Genomic DNA, 24,567 nt, shown 5'->3' with positions numbered 1-24,567 from the left:
GTTAGGTGCGAGTTTCTCATCTGCCAAGCATACGAAAATTTCCCTAGTTGATAGATATTTAATTAAATTGAAATAGCCACCGGATGTGAAACCCAGAAGAATTTAAATATAATTCAATATATTTTTTGTGTCAATATAATTTCAATATAGTTTTTGGATTCAAATGAATGTAAAATACACAAAAATTAAAGAAAAGATTAAAATATAAATTCCATGATTTATTTATATTTTTCCGTTTCCATTCATCTTCGACCTCCTTCGGTCTTCCATTTTCGACCTACTCGACCGTACACCCCAGCCAACCTTGCAACGTCAAACCAACCATCGTCCGTCCATCATTTTCAAAAGCAGCAGAAGCAGCAGTGGCAGTGTTTTTCTCGTGTGATGGCCGCAAATCGCGAATTTACACGCGCTGATTAGCAAGTTCGTCGCGCTAAATTCCGCGGAACCATCTCGCGGGCGGTAGTGTCGCACCCGGAGCGGTTTACATCGGCCGGAGGTTGTGCTTTCCACGTATATCGGGAGTGATTCCGCGAGTGTTGTGTGGTGGTGTCAGGCTATTGATTTTCCTGCTGTGCGCCGCGGCGTTGCACTTGAAAATTTTCCCTACGTCGGAAATCGTAGCAAGCGCGGAACGGTCGGTCGCCGGAAATCAGCTGCTGCGCCACGGGCAACGACCCACATTCGAGTCGGTTTGTGTTGTTGTTTGCCGGAAGTGATTTCGTAGCAGGGTAAAGGAAAACGACGGGATGTACAACGGAATCGGTCTGCAGACGGCCCGTGGGTCCGGAACGAATGGCCACGTCCAGCGGAACGTGGCCTTTGTGCGGCCAGGCAAGAAGGACAGCGTTAACTATCGCACCGAGGACGATCTGGCCAAGCTGGATGCCCAGGCGAACCGGCAGCCGAACCAGGGTATTCTGGACCACGAGCGGAAGCGGAAGGTCGAGGTGAAGTGTGCTGAACTGGAGGAGGTTCTCGAGAGTCAAGGGTAAGTGGAGGAAGAGAAGAGTTTGATAGTACATGCTTTTTCAAGAATGCATAGGTTTTTTTTGTAATGTTGAACTAGCTGGAAATTTACATTGGATCCAAAACTAACTAACAAATTGAAAATCTGAATCTACTTAATATAAACGTGAATGTGACTGATAGTAGCTCAAAAGTTAGCATTTGGTAACCTTCCTTAACTTACCTTAAAATTTCTTGTTTTGATTGAAATTGTATTGCAATTGTTTATGAAAAAAATATTTTTTGCTCCCTGATTTCTTAACTCATTTTGATATTTTTTTTTTTATTTTAAAATTGTTTGCAGCAATCAATCCCTGGGCCTTGTAAAGTCAAGGGGCATGATTTGATCCTAGTGCATTAGTTAAACCCCCTTCAAAATTGGCCCGAAAAATCAGGGGGCAAAAAAAATATTTTACAATAAACTTCAAAATTTCAATGAAAATTCAAGTGCAACCAGCTGAAATCAAATTAAAATACATTCTTCTGCGTTTAAAATCATTTTTAGCATGTTTGGGTTTATTAAAAATCTTAAGATTTTTGAAAATTTTCGATGCAAAACCTTTTTTCGATACAATTTTTGTTTTTGTCAGATCTTAGATTTTTTTGAAAACTAATGATTGCAAAACAACTGAACTAGTGTAAAATGCATTTTAAAACACTTTTTTCATTTAAATGTGAAGACTATGGCTTGTTATTTAAATTTTTATATTTTTTTATTTTTTTGCCCCCCCCTTGACCTCGGCCAGGGCCGAGGGACAAAAACTTTTTTTAATATTTGCATCGGCCTTAGCATTTAAAATAAATCTGTATCCTTTCCAAATCTATTTGATGTAAAAGTTAGTTGCAATTGTTAAGTAAGAGTAATGCTGTCACTAAACTTTGATTGATGTAGAATACTACACATTCTTTTATGTCAAATTTTCCATAGAGTCTCGATCAATCTATTATGTAATGATATCGGACAAAATTCGTTGATCTGTTGAACTAACGGTTTTCGGATTATGGTTGTGTTGATCATTGTTGCGAATCGAGGAACTACGGATCTTTTGACGTAAATGGTCATTTCTTTTTGAAATCGCGATTTCTATCCTATTTGTAAATCAGTTCACAAATTTTTATTGTTTTTTTGATAGAAGTAGTACGGCAATAGTTAAAGGAACGTTCAAAGTAGTTAGCAAATGAATATTTGGACTTAAATGAATAATTGAATAAGTTGGACTTATGAATAACACACAACTGTGCATTTATTCTAGAGTCAGATCCATACAGCGTCAGTGTTTATTTGGTCGAAGTGTACTAATTCATTGGCAGATCTGATTCTAGTTGTAATGTACGACAAGACTACTGACGGACGTGACAGGACGAGGGCCCAGTTTAGAGGTTTCAACATCAACGATGTGCGGCTGGACCACCCTCCCAAAAAAAAAATTGTTTGCAGCAATCAATATTTTCAGTACGATTTAAAAAATACATTATGTTTTGCTTACTCACTCATTAAAAATCTTTTTTAATAAAGATCATCAAACAAGAAAAGCTTCAATTTGTAGTAAACACAGTGAAAACCTGTATGAAGTTTAAATTTGGCATTTATCTTATTGTGCATTTTTAGACAGCAATTCAAGATTTTGTTCATTTCACATTTTTACGAAATGGGTAATTTTGTTATCTGGTTGAAGAATTCTCAGATAAATATTCTGCACTTCGTGAAATATTCCGATCTTTTTGAAAACAATATTTTATTTTTTTTTAAATCAAGACTAACATTTCAAAAGGGCGTAATGTTGAATGTTTGAACTTTTTGAACTATTAGTCTTGATTTATAAAAATTGAAAATATTGTTTTCGAAAAGATCGGAAAATTTCTCGAATGTTTTATATTTTAACAATGAAAAACGGACCATTAGTCGCTGAGATATCGATATTAGAAAATTGTGGGTTGTTTAAGTGAGACTTAGAAAACATCAATTTTCCTGTTTTTAAACCTTTGCATTGCAATATCTCAGCAACTAAAGGTCGTATCAACAAAGTCCAAAGCAGCAAAATATAGAGAATTTTCTCAGCTTTTCAAAAATATGTTTTTCAAAATTGCAAACATGGGCGCTAATTAAAAAAAAAAAAAATTGCGACTATTTTCAAAAAAGTTACCTAAAAATGGCTTTAACTTGAAAACGGTACACTTTGTCTAAATTTCACTAAAATACTTTTTGATTGCAAATTCGATTGTACATCGAAAAATTAAGTTGAAAAATTTTTGCAACCAATATTTCGATTTTTTGAAAAAATCAGTATTGATTAAAAAATTCATAACTCGGTCAAAATTGTTTGCCCATTCTGGAAATTTCTGAAAAGTTGGCATTTGATGTCCCCTAAAACATATCAGAATACTAAAAAAAAATAAAAATAGTGTTTTTTTTTTGCAAATCAAGTTTTAGTGACAAAAAGTGGAATTAAAAATCACATTTTTTTTACCTTGTATCATTTTTTTTCAAAGTAGTCCTTATCCATACCTACAACTTTGCCGAAGACACCAAATCGATCAAAAAATTCCTTCAAAAGATACAGATTTCTGAATTTTCATACATCATTTTTGTATGGACAGCTGCCAAATTTGCATGGAAAATTATATGGTCTAACTAATGGTGCAAAATGGCTTCTTTCGAAGGCACCAAAAAAGTTTCAGCCGGTTTAAAAAATACAAAAAAAATATAATGACCTAATGAGAATTGCTCAATAGTTGAAGTAGTCCGAAAATAAGCTGGACTAACAAAAAAAATTGCAAAACCCATGGAAAATAACAATTATCCAAAAGACTAGAGCCAGCTGCCCAGGCAGCAAAGGAAATTTTTGAAAAAAAGCTTGTTGGAAAAGTTGTTCTAGCTGGCGAGTTGGTTAAATAAACTAATATTTTAAATAATTCAAACTGTCAAATCTATGATATTTTTAGGGTTTTATCCCTTATCCCCGAATCCCACTTTCCCGAATCCCATATCCCCGAAAATCATTACCCCGAAAATTCCACATCCCCGAAAATCATTTCCCCGAAAATGCCACTTCCCCGAAAATCATTTTCCCGAAAATTCCACATCCCCGAAAATCATTTTCCCGAAAATTCCATATCCCCGAATGTCATTTACCTGAATGGCCATTTTACCGAACTGCCGTTTTCCCGAATTTACATATACCCGAATGGTTACTTCACCGAAATATCAATTTTTCCGAATGATGACCTACATATAAACTAAATTGTTATTTAGGGATTTTTTTTATAAAAGTATGACGTTAATATTAAATTCTCCTACGTGTTTTGTAAGATTAAAAAAACAAATTACCGTAGAAGGCCATTAATAAACCACGCGGACACTTCAAGAGTGCGGGGTATTGAGATCATCCACGCTCCATAAAAAAAGATTTTTTTTGTAGCGGCCATTTTCAGCAAAGGACAATTTTCCAAAACGGTATCTACGTGGTAAGGATAGAACAGCAACGATAGCTTCATGCGACGACTCGATGCGCAGGATTCAGTTTGTTCTAGATTTTGTTTAACTGAACTAATTTGTCTTTATCAATTTTGGCTAGATGAAGGCTTTGAACAATTATTTTTTATTTTTTTACGTCCAATTCGAGTTCTGCGACCAAAAAATTCAAAAAATAATCAAATCTAAATAGTTAATTATTGAATTACAAAAAGCATTTTTTGAATATTTCATCACCGCCATTTTAGATTTAAAATAATTAAATCACTTTAAAGTAGTTTAGGGGCTATACTTAAGCTCGACAGCTGATTTTGGTTGCCAAGGTCCCGAGTAACAATTACAAATTTTTGCGGTAGTCGGGCCTGAACGTGTGTCAAACACGTTCTGACCTGAAATCCCTTTGGCCAGTTGTCGCACTTACATCAATTTGAATATTCAAAATTCAAGTGAAGCTCGGAATTTTTTGAACGTTAAATAGAGTAATCAACGTTCGTTTGTATTGCGTGTACGTACACAAAAATTAAGTGAGGTTAAATATTGTCTGCCATCAAAATCAAATGGTGCACTAGTGTGCGTACACGAAACGTCATAAAGCTCTATTGTGGACATGATACTTTATTGATCGCCTTTTTTCTGACCGGGTTCGGGGAAGTGGCGTTCGGGGAAATGGCCGTTCGGGATTATGGTCATTCGGGAAAATGATTTTCAGGGATGTGGAAAATTAGGGGAAGTGGCCATTCGGGAAAATGGTTTTTAGGGGAAGTCGCCATTCGGGGATGTAGCCGTTCGGGGAAATGGATCGTTCGGGGAAATGATTTTCGGGTAAAAGACATTTCGGGAAAGTGTCTTTTCGGAGATGTGGCATTCGGGGAAATGTCTCTTCGGGAATGTGGGTTTCGGGGAAATGTCATAGATTCTATTTTTAGAATCGTGGTTGAAAAAGTTGATAATTTGTCAGGTCTTTTAACTAAAACTCCTTTCCGTGTAGTAGAGTTATATTAGAACAGATTAGAATAATACCTGAGAAATGGTATAGTTTATTTGTGTTTGTATTTAAGTTTGTCGAAATGCTTAATATACGAGGTTTTCAATGTTCATTCATAACTGACTAAATATGATGAAATTTTATTGAATAAAAATTATTCCTACGTTCTCCCATTTTTCCAGACTCAACCTGGAGGAAGTTCGCACCAAGGTGGAGCTGTACCGCTCGAAGCTCATGAACCAGGGCGGCACCGCTACCACAGAGCTACCAAAGGACGAATTTGGACGATTGCTGTAAGTACCACCACTTCTATTTCTATTTCGTACCTGTCCACCCGGAAACCAGTTTCCCACTTCCTAATCGCAACCAACCTAAACCCACCCCTCCGTTTGCAAGAAGCCTTTCAAGCATAAAACATTGACCCCCAACCAGACGCGAGGTGCGCGCGCGAGCCACTGACCGTTATCTGATCCTTTTTTCCTCCCTCCCTCACTTGCTTGCTTTCCATACTGACTAATGAGTTTGTTATCATGGTAATGAGGGTTGTTGGAAAGTGCAATGTGTCCGCCGGTGCATAATTTTGTCAAAATTTAAAAACCATTATGAACCGAAAGGATAACAAACGGGTCATGCAATTTGGATCTGATTCATGGCAAGCACGTAGCTAGAGCTTCGCTCTCTAGACTATTGATTTTTCATAAACAAAAGGGCAACATTTTCGGTTCTCGATTGACCTACAAAAATAATTTGACGCAGCACCCCATTTTCTATAGGCCACACTTTGAATGGCGCAAACTATAATTAGAACTTGTGATGGAGGCCACAACAAACGAGACAATGGAGTTTTTGGTCGTTAGATTTATTATCGCCGAAATGAAACAGTTCTGTAAGGAATACGTTACTTTATTAAATTTGTACCAAATATAAATAGGGCTCGCCACCACCCTACATCAGCGATCCATCATCAACCCCGTACACGTTCATCGAGTCCTCGCTGAAGCCGTCCATCTGGGGTGGCGTCCCGATAAACTGATCGCGGCTCATGCCGCCGCTGACGAGCTGCTGATGGTCGCCGGTGTAATCCAAATACTGCTGCTGCATAACCGAATCCCCGATCGGACTCATCTCGGCAAAGGTTCGATGCAGCTGGGACTCGTCGACGAGCGTTGGCCTTTGGGCGTTGAACTTGGTCTTGTAGCGCAACCGCTGGTTCACGTACCGATCGTACAGTTTCCCGGTGGGATTCTTCCGCACCGTGTTCCTCGGACAGTAGAACGTCTCCATCTGTTCCGAGGGAAACAGCTGGCAGATGATCTCGGCGTAGTGACGCATCAGCGAGTGCGTGAAAGTGATGTTGTAGATCAGGAACGGTTCCACGACCACGTGGGTCAACTCGGTGAGCGCCTTCTTGTCCAGATGGTGATGGTCGGCAAAGTAGTTCAACACCCAGCGACCGCTACGACTTCCCTGCAGGAAGCCGGTGAGGGATTCCGGCGTCACCCGGATGGGCAGATTGGCTGCGTCCGCGATGGCACCGTTTTGTTGCGAGGCTGAGTTTGCGGCCAGCGACGCGGCAGTGAGCGTTGACGAGGAGGACGTTGAGGAAGACGCGATGACGGTCGGGTTGCGGGTGTCCGGGAGCATGATTGGCGGCGGTGTCATGGGCATTTCGCGGGCAATACTGCTGGTGGTGATGCGAGGTTTCTTCTCCGGTTCGAACGAGGACGGCTCGATGGAACGGCGCTGGTAGCGACGCTTGGCCATTGGGGGTTCCGGGGAGTTCTGGAAGGGGAAAATTTGGTTTTAGTTTGGTTTAGTTTGTTTAGCTCAACCCGGTTGAATAGTTGTTTCATAGGAAGAGAATTTGCACATTTGTGACTTATTTCTAGTATAAGGCTTATTACACTGACCAGCAAACAATGCCAAAAATGACAATTGAATAATTTTCCGTATAATTTCGAAAACTTTTTTGGAGATTTTTAATTTAGCGTTTTTTACATTAGGATGAAATTTTGTCTATGCATTTCTTACGTCAAAATAAGCCATTTTGCATCATTCGTTTTCCTTTAAAAGCTTCCATACAATTTGGCCTGCTGGTCATACAAATCTTTATTTTGAGAAGAGATTTTTGGATCGATTTGTAATTTCGGCAAATTTGAAGATTATGATTTGCAGTTTTCAGGAAAAAAAATAATACATGGTAAAACATTTCCCGACCTTTTATTTTTTTTTTAATTCATAGTAAATTTCCTAAAATGCTTATTTAGTAATTTTCGAAATTATTTTTTTTTTTTATATGGGAAATTTTGACGATTTTTCGAATCAGAGCTTAGGATGGCAACAAAGGCAGAAGTATTTGAAAAAAAATGTGATTTTTGGGAACAGTAAAAATATTGTCAAACAGAATAAAAACAATTGTTTGACGATCAAATTGGCAATCGTTCGCCATTTATAAGTTATATGCATTTTAAGGTGAATTTTTGCAAAAAAAAAAAACAGATTTTAGAAAAGCTGATACGAATTCATGCAATTTTCATTATTTTTACATTGTTGGTCGAAGCGCTGGTTGTTGAAATACAGCATCATAAAGTTTAAATTCAGTGAAATGAGTTTTTTTTATTCTAATCTAAAAAGATACGCGATTTCTCGGAAACTGTTGGTTGAATTTTCTATATTAAAACAATAATCGTATGTAAATGTTTGCATTTTTCATGAAAATATATTCGAATTTAAAAAAAAAACCAGCCCAATATTTAGAAATGTCTTAAAATAAACGTTTTGAGACATTTCAAAAATTTGCTCTTGCTTCTAAATTTTTGATTTTTTTTTAGGTGTAGACAAACAAAAAAATCATTTTCAGAAATCATAAAATGTTAAATGGTGCCCTTTATCAAAAAAATGTGTCAAATAATTTTCGATTGAAAATTCATGATTTTTTAAATAGTGTTTGACAATAGTCACAATACTTAGATTTTTTTCAAAGAGTTTTTTTCTGGTACTAGATTTTGCACCATCCTAAACTCTAAAGCAAAAGTATTTTCAATACCGTAAAGGAGCTATTAGACAATGAAAAACAAACAAATTCGTACTTTTTGACAGTTTGCCTGCATTTTTTATTTGCAGAAATGTCAGCCTGTATAAATTTGTCTTTGTTTGCGAGTTTGGCTAACTGTGAAACACTATAAAAAGCGAGTTTGTTGGTTTGTCATAGTCTAATACCTCCTTAAGATATATGGAAAAATATTGAAAATTAAGCCCAATTTTTCGATTTTTTTTTATTTTCCAAATGTTGGGAGGTTATTTTGAGCTACTCTTTTTGCCTTCCTCACCTTACTGAGGAAAGGCTATAAAATCACTCGGAAAATGAACTTTTTAATTAGACCTCCTAGACCTACCTTCATTTGTACATATCGACTCAGAATCACCAGCTGAGCAAATGTCTGTGTGTTTGGCTGTATGTGTACCAAATCAGTGTCACTGGAATATCTCGGCACAGGCTCATCCGATTTTGGCCGGAATGGTTTCAATCGATCCGTCTTAACGTCCCCTAAGTTGCAGTTTTCTCATGTATTTAAAAAGTTATGTTAAAAAAACTGTTTCATATTAAATTAAAATTATGGTAAAAAGGGTGGTTTTTTCATGAAACCCTCACATGTTATATATTTTTTGAAAGCATATGAGAAGACCTTTTAGGTGGAGCAAGAATTTTCAAGATCTGACTTACCTATCTTAAGAGCGAGTCCACGAACAGGGCATACCGCTTTGTATGGGACGTCGTTTGGACCTCACCAATCTGCCTGAAATTTTCAGGGGTTGATTGTACATATAGAACTAGCATCTGTCCAAAATATGAGCACTCTAGGTCAACGGAAAGTGGGGCAAATCGGGACACAAAGTTTGAAGGTTCAAAAACGTCAAAAATCGTAAAAAGGCTGTAACTTGGGCAAAATTCAATTTAATTTCAAAATTCAAAATGCATCTGAAAGAGCTTAAAAAATGCAACAAAATGCAGGATAGAGCATCCCAATTGGTTGAATCTAAAGGAGTTATTGGCATTTTAGTGAAAAAATAGCATAATTTTCAAACTTAAATAAAAAGTGTTCCATCCAGATATCAACTCGGTTCGACCTGCAGCTTGTAGGGGACATCTGGGACTACCATCTGAGACTGAGAACGCTTTGGGTAAGGCAGTTTAACATATTAAATAGACACTTTTACTTTTAGTGAATTTTTTGGTTGTAAATTTTTGCACCGGGGACCCCTTAGATCCCATTTTCTGATGATAATTTTATCATATTCGTGTTTCTGAGACAATTTCACAATAGAAACATGCATAAAAATGTTTATTTTCATCCATTTTAACCCTTTAAAAAATGAAAGTTAAAAAAAAACTTCGATTCACATATATTGAAATTCAAGTTCGTTTCCAAGGATACTAGATGACAGCAGAAAAAAAGCAGCATCTTAATTTTTTTTAACTTTCATTTTTTAAAGGGTTAAAATGGATGAAAATAAACATTTTTATGCATGTTTCTATTGTGAAATTGTCTCAGAAACACGAATATGATAAAATTATCATCAGAAAATGGGATCTAAGGGGTCCCCGGAGCAAAAATTTACAACCAAAAAATTCACTAAAAATAAAAGTGTCTATTTAATATGTTAAACTGCCTTACCCAAAGCGTTCTCAGTCTCAGATGGTAGTCCCAGATGTCCCCTACAAGCTGCAGGTCGAACCGAGTTGATATCTGGATGGAACACTTTTTTATTTGAGTTTGAAAATTGTGCTATTTTTTCACTAAAATGCCAATAACTCCCTTCAGATTCAACCAATTGGGATGCTCTACCCTGCATTTTGTTGCATTTTTTAAGCCCTTTCAGATGCATTTTGAATTTTGAAATTAAATTGAATTTTGCCCAAGTTACAGCCTTTTTACGATTTTTGACGTTTTTGAACCTTCAAACTTTGTGTCCCGATTTGCCCCACTTTCCGTTGACCTAGAGTGCTCATATTTTGACCAGATGCTAGTTTTATATGTACAAACAACCCCTGAAAATTTCAGGCAGATTGGTGAGGTCGATGCGAGATGGGTATGCTTTGCTCGTGGACTCGCTCTTAAATTACAAGCAGTTTAAAAAATGGTCTGAATTCACATAACCTTAACTGGTCAGGTCTGATCGCCACGAAAAAGTCGTGTAGAGGGATGCCATTTTCCTCAAAGGCCGTGTCTGTATAATCTTGACAAAAAGTCTGTAGGTAGTCTATAAATGAGAGGAAGGCACCAACCACCTAAAGGTGGATTAAGTAACGTTTTCTACGAAAAATTAAACTTTTTTTTTGCTGGTTTAAGTGTTTTTTCCGTTTTTACTATTTTAATTGTAATTTATTTTGCTTAGTTTATGTTTGTTCTTCATAGTATTTCACCTAGTCTACCACCTTCTATCATTACCTTTTGCCTTTCTTGTTTTTCCATGTTTTAAAGCTTTATTTTTTTTGCTTTAGAATGATACCATTTTTGTTTAAATTGTAAAAATGCGTAGAGGCACTACAAAAAATACTGCATACTTATTTTTTATTAAAATAAAGGAAATGTTAGCAAAACACAGCCAAATCAAAGCGTGTTCTAGCGTGTTGCTCATACTGACTCAGAGCAAGGGTGAGATGTAGGTGTAAGGGCAGTGCGTGTTCATTGGGAACCTGGTGCATAAGATCGGTCAAGGCCCGGCCCGACACTGAAAATTGCGAATTGCGAAAAAATACATGTTTTTAAAACATTGGCAAAATCACATAAAACAAGTAAAACTTCCAACCCTTCAAATTTTCAAAAATTTCAAAAGTCTCTCTTTCCAATGCATTCAAAAGATCCAAAATTGGTTGAAAAATTATTTGATTGGCGAATTTTTAGATCGAAGCCCGTCTAGAGGCAGGGTTGGGTTGTAGAGAGCTAAGAATTCAACTTTTAATGATAAAAAGTCTATTAAAATTTAGATTTTTTTTCCGTGTAACCATTCTTTCTGAAAAAGTCCTAATCATAATCTACAACTTTGCATAAGACATCAAATCGATCAGAAAATCAGATTTATAGTATGTATTACGATCGAAAATCAACCTATAAATCTTGAAACTATATGTTTTAGTTTTGTGAGAAGAATGAATTGGTCTCTTTAAAATTTGCCCTCTCTGAGTATTTAGTTCAACTCTTTTAAAGGAGGTTGTTGTTACGTTGGCCGTTAGTAAAATTGAATCTTAGGAAAAAGATTTAAAAAAATTCCATAATTTAAAATTATAATCGTAGAATTTAACCATCTCAAGTTGAACGACCTTCCTCTTCCATCACTTACCCAGTGCAGTCCCTTGCGCCACTCGCGCAACCGGTGCCGCAGCAGAATCCTCTGTCCGATCGCGCGCTCATCTTTGAAGATGTCGTTCAGATCGCGCTCTTCGATCACCTCCAGGCACTCCACCGAAACTCCGCAGTCTGTGGAATCGAAATCGGAAAAACAGACAGTCATTAATATTTATTAGCCATGGGTTTTTGGTTTTGTGACCATTATTTAGATGTGTTTGTTAGACAAACTCCGGGCCGCGCACTATGTACATAAAACATCACTTTTTGAACATTCGAAAATTATCGTCTGCTCAGCGCAAGCGCTTCGACTGTTCGAGTTCGCACTCCACACTCTCTCTCTGGTAAAATTCACCAGACGAGCTGACCAATACTTGATGGTTGAAATCACACTTACACATCAACCGGTTGAGAGTGGCCACCTTGAGGCCCCACTCGTTGCGGACCAGGTTCTCCAGGGCAAACCGTTCAAAGTCGTCCAGTTCTTCCTTGAAGGCACCGGGACCGCCAGGGCCACCGCCCCCGGTTCCGGCACTTCCGCCCGGACTTCCGGGACCACTCGAGTGTGGAATGCTCGTCGAGTTGAGAGCCATTATAGACTGTTTAGCTTAGTACAAGACCGGGGTAGTAGGCGCTGACCGGTTTGAAAAATGGCGCGCTGCTTAAATTTAACGTGCCTACTACGGTTCGATGCTGAAAATAAACTGACTGTTCAACATGGCCTGCTGGGGAGTGCGCGCTGGTAGACACCACCAGCCCAGCTTACTAGGTACCGTACGTGACTGTTGAATTTTATTATTATTATACCCTATTGAATGTGGGATCGCTGCGTCTCACTCTCGCCCCCCTTAAACCGGCAGTGCGGCTCTCGCTCACTCTTCAACGCCAAACAGTGATGTGAACTGTCGAAACTTAAAAGACGACCAAGAAGACGACGACGACGACGACGACGAGAGATGAGCAAGATGGACAAATCTGTTCTAGCCCCGGAATGAGAAACAGAGAAAGAAAGACAGAGAGAGTCAATTCACAATACTCACAGCTCAATGCTGCTGGTCTTGTGGCCTGGCTGATTGGTCTTGTTGGTTGGTAGGTAGTACAGAAAACGTTAAAGGAATAATAATAATAAATGCTGTGCTGCTGCTGGCTGAACCCCACCGATATAGTCGATATAATAGTTAAATGGTACATTCAAATGGTGATGAGATCTCTCGGAGAAGCGATGGCGAGTCTGTATTGGTGCCCGCAAACATTGAAAAGGGGGCATTGTATTGTGGAGACAGCGAGCATACATTGTACATTCTATAAGACGAAATCGGATATAATTTCAAATGGAAAGATAAAGTTTAGTGCCTTTAAAATGTGTGTGTCGTCGTCGTCGTCGTATTCTTTGCGCTCTTTGGCCTGGCTAAAGCATGCCAATATTAAAAGGGGAATGACTTGTTTTTGAATCTATGTAGATGCGGTTTCTACTATAGGTGAACCGTAAACCAACATAACTTTAACTTAATGTTGAAGATTGCAATATTTCATCCTCCTAAAATTACATGCAATTCATGTAAGTTTACGTGAATCATTCAAACGCACGTAAAACATACTGTCAAACGTCAAATTCCCTTCATTCCACGGTGGTCACCCAAATAACAAAGTTTACAAAGAAAGCCATTCAATCCATGATTTTTACGGGTTGAAATTTACTACCCACAATAATGCGAGTTCAAGTCGCTGCCTGTATTGCGTTCTGTTCGGTGAATGATGGTAGAAGATATTTTAATGGGTAGATTTGACTTTGACTACATGTATGGTTTCTTTCTTCTTTTATTTTTCCTCCCGTCAGGTTGGGTTAGATTGGGTTGGGGTTGGGCCCCGATGATTTGATTTCAAGTTGTTGGTGTATGTCCTCCTCCCTCCTCTCCCGTCGTTATCGGGTATTGAATGCAAATGTGCGCTGAGTTTTGAACTAAATTCTCGCTCAATGTGGGGTCTTTTACACTGAATGCTGTTCGAAGTTTGAGTGGTGATTGTTTCAGAGTACGGATAATTCAATAAATGATGTAGGGTTGGGTTTGGTATTAGGTAAAAACCTTCTTCATTGCTGTTACATTTTTTTACTAGACTCTTTTGATCTATTTCCGACTTTCATTAATTTGTTTGATGCACATTTTTTCCAACATTCTGGACCAAAAAAAGTGCAATGTTCAATTTTTTATAGCGAAGGAAAGATTCCTTTTTAACTGTTTCAATTATGAAATATTTTAATATTGAGGAAATCTTATGATTCCGGGAAATGTCTGTTCCTGGAAGTGGCTATTCTGGGATATGTTCCCTTAAATAGGTACCGTCAAGCCAAAGAAATATTTTTTAAGCAGCATAACTATAATCATTTACGGAACATTTTGTGTTATTCTTTGATGCAAAATCATAGTTTAAAAGCATCGTTTTCAAGTATTAGAAAATAACTTCGAAAATGTCGAATTGTTTTATCTTTTTTAAAGTTTTTCAACGGTGGCCAATTTTAACTTTTTCAACTTTTCCAGAAAATACTATTTTCGAATAGAGCAGAAAAATATTGCAAATTTCACTTTAAAAAAAACTTATTCGATCAATACTTGTGAGAAACGGCTAATGATAGATAAACAAATCAGAAAAAAATAAGTTTTCTGAATATTTACCAAAGTTCAAGTATTTTTTTACCTCGATTAGTTTATATTGCTACTTTCTCTATGACCCTTGCTATGACCTAATCAAATGTTTGCCTAGATTGTTTGAACTTCAAACCAAGGGTCCTGATTCTCGGTTCAATGATCAGAAATCACTCACTCATCACCGAATGAATCTTTGCCGATTGCACACCGCAACCACTCACTAACGAACATGACTCGCTAGCTGCCTGGTGTTTGGTCACTCGCTTCATAAAGCGATACTAATACTTTGTGAACTTGTTGTGTTGAACCGGATCGCACACTATTTTGACTCAACTTTGACAAAGCAATCGGTCTCTCTGAACCATTCGCTGTACTACCCGATTGGAGGGGGAGCGAGAGCGAAGAGAGAGTGTTCAGTAGCGATTGGTGTGGAAGTGACAAACGGTACGAATATATAAATAATCAGGACCCTTCCGCACGCACAATTCTTCTCTTGAAACGCAATGAGAAAAAAAATCGTTAAAATAGCACAGTGAACACACAAGAATCCAATCAGCGATGAAAGAATCATCATCAAAAGAAAATCTGTTGACGCTCATCAAGAGAAAAAATCGGAACGGAACATGGCTCTCCTCTCTCGCGCACGAAAGATTTGTTAAAAGAAACTCAAAAAGTCATCGTCTTGATTATTCGGTGGCACATCTATTTATCTACTACACTTGCAGATGAAACGTCACACATCGTAAAATTACCTGTCACATCTTGTAGATGGACAAAACAAAACGAATTACATTAATTTAAGTAGTGAGCAGCTCTCTACACAATCAGCCGATTTCGACCATTTTTATTTTTTGTATTTTTTGATTTGGCTCAAACTTTGTGGGGACCTTCCCTATGACCAAAGAAACTATTGGTGCGCTGGAAGTGGGGACGCGAAGTCGTGATTATTCAGGTTAATTTTTTTTTGTGTGCTTTTGTATCGCTATTCGTATGGGATGAGTGATTTTTGTGATCGAATAATAGCATCATTGGTGCGCTGGAAGTGGGGACGCGAAGTTGTGATTATTCAGGTTAACAAAAACTCAATTTCCCAAAATACGTATTTTTTTGATTTTTGAGATTTTTTTAATATGTTTTAGAGGACAAAAAACCCGCAACTTTTGAGCCATAGAGAAACATGGTCAAAAAATTTAATTTATTATAACTTTTTGAAAAAATAGTGAGCAGGCCAAGGGTGCATGATACTGATGATACTCGTCGGTTGACAACACCCAGGCGAGGAACATCCTGGAAGGAGCCCAACTACATCCGTAGTGCTGTTTGGACAAAACAGCATGGCTCTGGTTCCTTGCAAGTGTCCTATTTTCTTACCTCCACGTTGGCTTGGTTTAGTCATCATGATGACAAGGTGTAACCTAGCTGGTGGCCTGTGGAAACGACTCGTAAACCTTTGACCAGCGAGGGTCAGAGTAGAGGCGGCTAAAAGAAAGGGCGCGTCAATGTGGGAAAGGGAAGTAATTTGTGATTGTAGACGGTATTGTTTTGATTCGCAGTATGTTGAGTCAACTGCTGTGGATGTACCTGAAACATCGCACAACGGGGTTTCTCTTCTCTTCATTCTCAGCTACCACCTATCTTCTGTTTATTTTGTTTCACTAATTTGCTAACGCGGCTTCTGTTTACTATCCTCCATTTGATTTCGATTTTACTCATTTGATTCTCTTATTTCTCAACGCTTTTCCACTCTATTTTACTAATTGATGCTGCTGTAACAAACTGTCTGCTTTCCCTTAATTTGGCAGCGATGTCAATTTTGTTTATCATGTGCCTTTTCTTTATTTATCTATTTGAATAATTTCTCATCTTCCCTGTGAATTGCCCTCAATACAATCTAAGCTTGTTCGTTATCTCAATTTATTAACTATGGTTAATTTCTTTATCTACTTCATAAATTACTTTCTTTCTTTTACTATTGAATCTTTACATAGTATATTTCCTTCACTGTCCATTGTTTTGAAATTTCACCTTTTTCTTAAGCAAGTGAGGTTCGAGCCCTTACTCAATTTATGGAATGATTAAAGGATTAACACAATTACTATTGTACTTTTGAAAAACTTTTTTAAAATGCTTAGGACCAAAATATTGTAACAAAACACCGCGACAGAAGAAATAGCAACATATTAACACGACTCAACAATAGGGAAGATTTCAGGAGAAAACAATAAATACACAGTAAATAACAATTAGTTTTTTAATTCAAACTAAAAATATAACAGTTTTTGCTTTAATGAAAGTTGTTATAGGCACACTTTAAATGGTTAGGCGCTTATACTTACATCAAACCCTACGTAATGTACCACCCCCGGCCGAGTTAAAATGCGTAACCGGAAAAGAAGGTGTGCATGCCTGGCACGAACACTCAAAGCGTGTTCTAGCGTGCTGCTCGTACTGACTCAGAGCAAGGGTGAGATGTAGGTGTAAGGGCAGTGCGTGTTCGTCGGGAACCTAGTGCATAAGATCGGTCAAGGCCCGTTCTTACACTGAAAATTGCGAATTGCGAATAACTTTTTGAAAAAATAGTGATTTTTCGAAAAAAATCGAAATTTCAAGCAAAAACAAATTTGACGTAATTTTTTAATGTATAATTTAATTTCCAATCGAAAAGTACTTTACAGATTTTTTTTTACAAAGGGCTCTGTCTTCAAGATATAACCACCAAAAGTTTTATTTTAGCGAAATATTTGCAGTTTTTCGTTTTTTTCAAAATAGTGACCATGAGCGACCATATCGAAAAAAAAAATGTTTTTGGAAAGGTTCAGAAAATTTTCTATGAAATTGTCTAAGAGACATTGAAGATTGGACCCCTGGTTGCGGAGATACAGTGGCTTAAAGAAAAAGAAACATGAAAATTGAAGTTTTCTAAGTCTTACCCAAACAGCCCAAAATTTTCTAATGTCGATATTTCCGCAACTAATGGTCCGATTTTCAATGTTAAAACATGAAACATTCGTGAAATTTTCCGATCTTTTCGAAAAAAAAATTAAATCAAGACTAACATTTCAAAAGGGCTAAACATTCAATATTACGCCCATTTAATTTAAGTACACTGAAAAAAATCAATTCTCGAAATCGTGAATTAAATTCACGAATGCGAGAACCACGAAGGAATATATTCACGTTTATAGTGCAAACGCACCATACTCACGAATAAATTCCTTCGTGGTTCTCACATTTGTGAAGTTAATTCACGATTACGAGAATTGATTTTTTTCAGTGTAGTGAGTTGTGAGTAGTAAATAGCTTCTTTGGTCATAGGGAAGGTCCCCACGAAGTTTGAGCCAAATAAAAAAATACAAATAAAATCCATTTCCGGCTTTGGTAGAGAATTGCTCTAGTGCTAACACAGTGAATCACAAAAAATCTTCAGCTGATTGATTTTCTTCGAGAATTTCGGGAGCGATTTTCGCCTCCTCTCTCTTTCGCGGGTGAAGAAAGTTCGCAAGTGAAAATATTTTTTACGATTATTCCATCCACATCGAGATTTGCCTTAAAAGTTCACAGTTTTAGATAGGATTTTTTGAAACATGGATGGTATTTGATAATTCGTGCTTGCCATTTCATTAGGGCACATAACTTTTTTAAACAAGAGTGTGTCCCTTTCACACCTTATGTAAACTGTCATTTGAGTGAAAGGCATACACTATTGTTTACAAAAGATATGTACCCTTTTGAAATGTTAGGCTTCATTTCATTAGGACTACTAGGAGTAATATTTGAGAGTCTGCCACGTAAGAATTTTTCTCACCTTTTCAAAAATGTAAAATTTTGGAATTTTTTCAAAATAAATATTACCCCATAAAAGTTTGCTTACATGTTCTTTGCGATCAAATGTGAATCACAATTTTAATGATTTGTCAAACCTATGCGCAAGATGAGTGATAAAAAGCAACAGCATGGTTGAGTTGAGTATTTCCTTTATTAAATTATGTTGTGTAAAATGCTATTTGTCTGACTAGACACCATTCTGTAAAATATCAAACCAAAAGTCGGCAATCCATGCTGCAACTCTTCGCATCAGTCAGAAGCCGCGTGCACCGGTGCAATCACCAGCGACATCTCGGCAAATGTCCGCTGGTCGGAGGTGTCGTCCAGAATCCTGGGCCTCTGCTGCGGGTACCGATCCTTGTGGCGCATCCGTTGGTTAGCCCACCGATCCATCAGCTTCCCGGAGGCACAGGTTCGCTTCCAGCCAAGGGCCTGGGCCGGTTTGTAGTACACTTCGGCACTCTCGGTCGGGAAGAGCATCGTGATGACATGGGCGTAGTGACGCATCAGCCGGTGGGAGAACATGATGTTGTACACGAGGAACTGCTCCACGATGCAGTGCGTGAGGGCCGCCTGGATCTTCCGGTTCATCGTGTGGTACGTGTTGTAGTAGGACAGAACCCACTGACCCTGGCGGCTGGCTTGGAGCAGCTGGCGGAGACTTTCGGGGGTGATGCGGATTGGAAGGTTGCCGGCCAGCGGATTGGCCGTGGATGGTTTGGTTAGCGAACCGTTTTCGAGAAACTGGGGAAGATCGTGCATTGGAAGTGGGCCGTCCAGTGGATGCAGGGATTGTATCGGTTCCAACAGGTTAACCGGAGTGTCCGGAGGGTCAAGTTCCAGCTTGATTCGCTTCGGCTGGTCGAGCATGGAGCCATTGTTGTCCATCTTCCCGAAGCCCATTTCTGCCGAGTGGTGGCGTCGTTTGCGGGCGGCCCCCAGCGCTCCCATCTGGGATATCAACGCGGTCGCCTGCAGCTCTTTGACCTGGTGCTTGAAGACAATTTTCGAGCCCAGCATCCGGGGATCATTGAACAGCTCGTTTATCTCGCTGTCCTGGATCACCTCCAGACAGCGCACCGTGATGCCACAATCTGCAATTCAAAAGACCGAGCGTGAGATGTCGTCGTTAAATTATGGGTTCTTAGGGGAAAATGGGGTCAAAACATTCTTTTTGCGATAATGTTGTTGGTTACATTTATAAAGAGATCCACCCAATATCCCCTACAATTGTACTATTTTAGACAAGGGGGTTGACACTCGATCATTCTGGAATCATTCTAGTTTAATTCCAGAATGATTGGAATGATGAGAATGTTTTGCTCTATAATATGAGTTTTTCAGATTAGCGTGTACACGTCAAAAAATCAAAACAAAACAAACAAGGGATACGTATTTTCATACGATTGTGTGTTCGTTCCGTCATCGTTTGCGGCAAGCGAAAGCCTCTGCGGAAGTGCCTCCCAACGTGCACTAGGCATCCAGAAGCGGATCTCGCGGAATTTGCCGGTGGAAGAGGACGTTTAAAAACACAAGCCGGTGACGAGCTGATGGAGGAGGTTTGAACAGTCACTATCGTTTCCAACAGGAGACGTCCGTGACGGAAGACTGTCTCAAGGTGGACCAATTCGACGAGGATCCACGACACGTACTGACCATCTCTGGGACTTGAACGGTGAATGAGGAGATGCGTCTGCTGGCTGGTTCTGCGGTGGAGATGACCCTGGCCAGGATGGCAGAGTCACCGGCAAGGAACCGATCACGGACGCTGAATCCGAACGAGCCGCATGATTCGCGGAACACAATTCCGGCCGTGCTGATCAAGCGTTACGAGACTTACTTAAAAGGCACCGAGCGTGTCGAAGGCGTTTTTGTTCCGGGAGGTAAAGTCAGAGAGCATCGGCAAGTTGGTCACGGTTCGAGGAATTGTTACTCGTTGCACCAAGATGAGGCCCATGATGAAGATGGCCACTTATACGTGTGACCGTTGTGATGCCGAGATGTACCAAACGGGGGGCTCGACGAGCTCCATGCCAACGATTGATTGTTCGTCGGAGGATTGCCGCTGAACAAATCCGGTTGCCATATGTACCCGCAGACGCGTGGTTCCAAGTTTATGAAGTTCCAGGAGAAAGCAATCCAGAAGCACAGCGATCGGGTTCCCGTGGGACACATTCCGCGCTTGTTGACCGTGACGCGGTCGCGGTTTGAATAAGTCCGAGGCTGACCACGACATGACCTTCACCTCGGACCAAAACTTGCTGAGAATTTTGCGCCTCACGGTCGACGAAGTTCCGGAGGCTCTCCGTCTGTTGGAATTTTTCAAGAACTCGCTGAATCAAACCGAGCAGAAAAGGCCACTCAGTAAGTTACTTAATAAATGGCCCAAATTGCGCCCGTACCAACAATGCTTTTTTTTATTCACAGCGTCCAAAACGCGTCGGACAAGATCTTTGCGCTGGTGCGGGAGTTGACCAGGCGAGCACTACGGTCAAGATCTCGGACGTGATGGAGCGCTGCACCACCAAAGGCTACAAGCCGGGCCAGGATGATGCCTGCATCGAGGAGTAAGAGGAGCTGAACCAGAGGTCAACCAGACGCAAACGAAAATTGTTAGCGTGTTTTTATTCCTACCTACTCTTCAACTCTTGTTCATCGCGCGAATAGATGCAGTTTTTTTGTAATCGCATATTTTGTCACCTGGATTGAACAATAAGTTGCTTTTGCGCGTCAGAAACCGCACCTACACAACCAAAACCTGCCAACCATCTCAACAAGATTTCCCTGGTCACGGAGACAGCAGTCGGAACCTGCCGGAATACAGGAGGAAAACAATCCGCGGTGAACGTGGCAACATCACAGTGGTACCCCACAACAGCAACGGAAGTTACGGATAACCTCACCATAAGGACAACCAGCAGCAGCTGCAATCTAAGCAGCAGTCTAACAGGAACAGGTCGCTGCAAAGGAGAAGATTCCACTAAGGGTCAGAATTCCACCGTAAAAGCGGGCGTCGCCTAAGCAGTAGCCTGGAAATCGGCCGCAGCCGCAGGAGTCACGCGACCATTCCAGAATCTCAAATCCCCCCACCCTTCCCTATATTTATTTAAATATCAATAAAGCTTTTTTTTTAAGTAACTACTTAGTTTATCAGGTTATCAGGATTCTCCTTGTACCACTCCATTTTGGCCTTGGATTAGAACACTTCGCCGCAGTAACACTCAATGTCCTTATTCGGGGAGATTTTGTTCAGATGGTGACGATTGCGGTGCTGAGCCAGGTTCGAATACTGCCGGAAGTGCTGATCGCAGTTGGGACACTAGATTGGCGCCTTCCCGTGTGGATTCGCACATGCTCGAAGAGACGTAGACGCAGCAACCGCCGACGCCCCGCCGTTGCTAACACGTTCAACTTACTATCAACAACGGCTTCGTGTGTTCCCCTTTGCTTGTGCGCTCGCCGCTTCTTCAGCAGAGCAAAAGACTTGGGACACTCGGTGCAGCGGTACGTGCGCACCTTGACCATAAGCTTGTGATGATCACCGGATGAGGATGCGCCCAGTCCAAGGTAGTTGTTGGTTCCGCTGCCACTGGCACCAGCAAAGACGCCGTCGCCGTTGTAGACTGATAGTGTTTGTTGCCATCGTCCGTCGGGTCGATGGCCACTTGGTTGGATGGTTGACAAAATAAAGCTTGTAATCATCGATGATGATGGGCACGCGGTGGAACCAGATTCACGGATGGAACGAGATTATCATGTGTCAGGTTTTTCTCGCTGTATAGAAGGTAGATAAATTATGAGAATTTTATTCAAATTGTAATCCAGTTTACTTACATTTGCTTTTGATAAACATTTTTATTCCATCTGGTCAGCGGGGCTTCCTTTCTTGGCACCTGTAGCAACCTCCTTCACTGACTTGTTTTTAACATCCTCTTCCACCGGCAAATTCCGCCAAGTCCAGTTCCGGTAACCACGTACTCGTTGAGGATCGGAACTTCCGTTTGTCATAAACGACGTCGGAACTCACACCGGCTTCTCGACGTCTGGTTTTGTTTATTTACTTTTTCCTTTAAAAAAAAGTGACAGCTTCAGATTGATCACACGCGAAAACAGAATTAGTGGAAACGGAATTATTAAGTGTATGCCTGCATCATTCCAGAATCATTCTGGAATAAATAGAATGATTCGAATGAAAATATTCGAAATGTCAACCCCCTTGATTTTAGAGCGCATGCGCGCCTCGAAAAGGTTTCATGTTCAAAAAGTGGCGTTCTACATTAGCTCTTGACTTGGCTAGACCATCCAGCCAGCCAGCCCGCCAAGCCAACAGCAGCATGGATGTGGATGGTGGGAATCACACACCACTCTTCTATACTTACAAATCATCCTGTTCAATGAACTCCGCGGCATGGCCCACTCGTTGATGATCAGCTTCTCCAGCTCGAGGCACTCGTACTCGTCCATGGTTTCGATCTCGATGTCTCCATCACCACCGCCACCTTCCGGCTCATCCAGCGAATCTTTGTCGCTCATCGTCTTCGAACGGCCCCAATCAATGTGCAATCAATCAACGGTTAAAGGAAAATTGATCTCTCCACGAGCTGCAACTATTGTACGTACACCACTTGCACACTCGACAACAGTTGAAATGAAAATGGCTGCAAAAACCAAATCCGAAAACACATCAGCACCAGCAGTGTCAAGTCAGACTGAACTGGTACATGCGTCAAAGTGAACGTGAGAGTCATGTTAATATCCAACAACCATGCTATTTTATTATACATGCTCTATACCAGCATTATAGAGTGTTTGTACACGATTGAAAATACTCGTTCTCTCGAGTTCAGTTTGTGCTCGCTCTCGCACTCTCCGTTGAGTCGTTCTCGATTGGAGCGCAATGTTGCGTTTAAGATGCCATAACGAATTTAATGTTGTTTTTTTCCCCCGATTCGGATATTCGACATTCTGCCAAGAAAACAGCTCCCGGGAGCGATTGAGAGAAAAATGAGTGTGGGAATTAGAACCAGAAATTATAAGAAAATCTCTTGGCAAATGGGCAATGCAAGCAATCGTGTCCGGATGGATGGCTGGAAAAACGTGTTTGAATTGATGTTCTGGATGTGTTTGTGTACAATAGCGTGTCCCAAAAAAACACGAAGTCGAGGAATTCAATGTGCTCAGTTCTCAAATGATAGAAAATCATGTTAGAAACAACTCTCTCATACATGAAAACTTTCGGAAAAATCGTTTACCACGTTCCCTGGGCATTTTTTTGAAAAAAGTCAGTTTTTTCGACAATTTCACAAAATCTGCTTAGAAAAAATGGAAAATTTTAAAATTTCAAATAGCCTATACCATTAAATGATGGTCTGTGGTCCAATAAACAAGTTATTGTATCGATTTGGCCTTTTAAAACCTTTTTTTTTCACTTTCCCGGTAGCTTTTATGTCGAAAAATACGAGTTTTTGCTTTACTTTTTTTCAATCTTTTCCCTCGGTATTGAACACAAAAATTTCCTCATATGTGAAAATACATGCATCTTGTAGGAAATTTTCCGCCGAAGATTTTCGTCTAAGCAACTTTGAAGTTTCATCAACTCTGAGCTGAGATATTCCAGTTTTTGTGATGAAAGAATATTGAATATTTGAAAATGTTGATATTAATCATCATTGGCATACAATATTAAGGATAATTTAAGCCTAATTTGAAGTGAGGCTGTATCGCATCTATTTTTAAACATGATTGGTTCATCCTTCAATACTAAGGTCCACCTGGTTTTGTTTTCTCATGGCACACTACGTGCTAAATGAATGAATTACTTTTAGCAAATAACTCATATTTAGAGCATTTGGCATTTAAACCAATCGATGCACGTTTGCTGTGTTTCCATGGATACAAATAAACAAATAACAAATCGATGCATCTGTGCTCTCTTATGCTATCTAGATAGGAAAACCAGTAAGCTTAGTACAAGAGCACAGAGGCATCGAAATATATGGTTCGATTGTACGGGGTTGGCAATTGTCCACGCTCCAACCAAAAAAGTTTTTTTTATGGACAATTGACCATGAGAAGGAGGGAGCTGAGATTTTAAAAATGTCTACGTGATTAATGGATGGATCCCTATAGAATAAATTCCAAATATTAGTGATATTTTTAATTTACCTGAACATCGGATTTATCAACAGGAGTTATAAGAAGGAGTGTAAACGTTACGTTGTGGTTCAGATCACGGAAATACGTACAATTGAACCTTATATTTGTTATTTGTTTATTTGTATCCAT

At 39.5% G+C, this 24,567-nt stretch overlaps 3 protein-coding genes across 9 annotated transcripts in view; 2 read left to right on the top strand and 1 right to left on the bottom strand.

Annotated features, from left to right (window-relative positions):
* The first annotated feature begins 328 nt into the window (after positions 1-328).
* The window catches only part of LOC6031003 (serine/arginine repetitive matrix protein 2), a 56,286-nt gene continuing 32,047 nt past the window's right edge, over positions 329-24,567 (top strand). For both annotated transcript variants that reach the window (XM_038265153.1, XM_038265154.1), the window contains exons 1-2: positions 329-991; positions 5,648-5,758. In XM_038265153.1, the coding sequence (XP_038121081.1) occupies positions 750-991; positions 5,648-5,758 (353 nt within the window). In that variant the 5' untranslated portion in view covers positions 329-749. The remainder of the gene's footprint in view (positions 992-5,647; positions 5,759-24,567) is intronic.
* LOC6031001 lies at positions 6,353-23,051 on the bottom strand. Of its 6 annotated transcripts, none has more exons than XM_038265155.1 (4): positions 12,579-12,770; positions 12,210-12,505; positions 11,808-11,944; positions 6,353-7,247 (listed from the first exon to the last, which is right to left on the bottom strand). In XM_038265155.1, the coding sequence occupies exons 2-4, from the start codon at positions 12,403-12,405 to the stop codon at positions 6,411-6,413; spliced, it is 1,170 nt and encodes a 389-aa protein (XP_038121083.1). In that variant the 5' UTR covers positions 12,406-12,505; positions 12,579-12,770; the 3' UTR covers positions 6,353-6,410. The 6 variants fall into 6 exon arrangements, with proteins under 6 accessions (XP_038121083.1, XP_038121086.1, XP_038121087.1 ...); XM_038265157.1 differs by lacking the exons at positions 6,353-7,247; positions 11,808-11,944; positions 12,210-12,505; positions 12,579-12,770 and adding exons at positions 18,415-19,376; positions 21,699-22,056; positions 22,117-22,349; positions 22,662-22,796; XM_038265158.1 differs by lacking the exons at positions 12,210-12,505; positions 12,579-12,770 and adding an exon at positions 22,662-23,051.
* On the top strand, positions 19,572-21,420 carry LOC119770392 (DNA replication licensing factor Mcm7-like). The gene is made up of 2 exons (XM_038265160.1): positions 19,572-20,646; positions 20,710-21,420. Exons 1-2 carry the CDS (start codon positions 20,517-20,519, stop codon positions 20,754-20,756), a joined length of 177 nt encoding a protein of 58 aa, XP_038121088.1. The 5' UTR covers positions 19,572-20,516; the 3' UTR covers positions 20,757-21,420.

The sequence above is a fragment of the Culex quinquefasciatus genome, chromosome 3, assembly GCF_015732765.1.
Source record: "Culex quinquefasciatus strain JHB chromosome 3, VPISU_Cqui_1.0_pri_paternal, whole genome shotgun sequence".
NCBI classification, from domain to species: domain Eukaryota; kingdom Metazoa; phylum Arthropoda; class Insecta; order Diptera; family Culicidae; genus Culex; species Culex quinquefasciatus.
This window is presented reverse-complemented; position numbering and strand designations above follow the sequence as displayed.

Excerpts from the sequence above, each read along its gene's own strand:
- LOC119770392 (XM_038265160.1), top strand. The coding sequence starts at position 20,517 with ATGACCTTCACCTCGGACCAAAACTTGCTGAGAATTTTGCGCCTCACG. Across the intron at positions 20,647-20,709 it reads CGAGCAGAAAAGGCCACTCA|CGTCCAAAACGCGTCGGACA; the intron begins GTAAGTTACTTA and ends TTTTATTCACAG.
- LOC6031001 (XM_001841802.2), bottom strand. The coding sequence starts at position 12,405 with ATGGCTCTCAACTCGACGAGCATTCCACACTCGAGTGGTCCCGGAAGT. Across the intron at positions 11,945-12,209 it reads CACTCTCAACCGGTTGATGT|ACTGCGGAGTTTCGGTGGAG; the intron begins GTAAGTGTGATT and ends TCGATTCCACAG. Across the intron at positions 7,248-11,807 it reads GGCGCAAGGGACTGCACTGG|AACTCCCCGGAACCCCCAAT; the intron begins GTAAGTGATGGA and ends TTCCCCTTCCAG.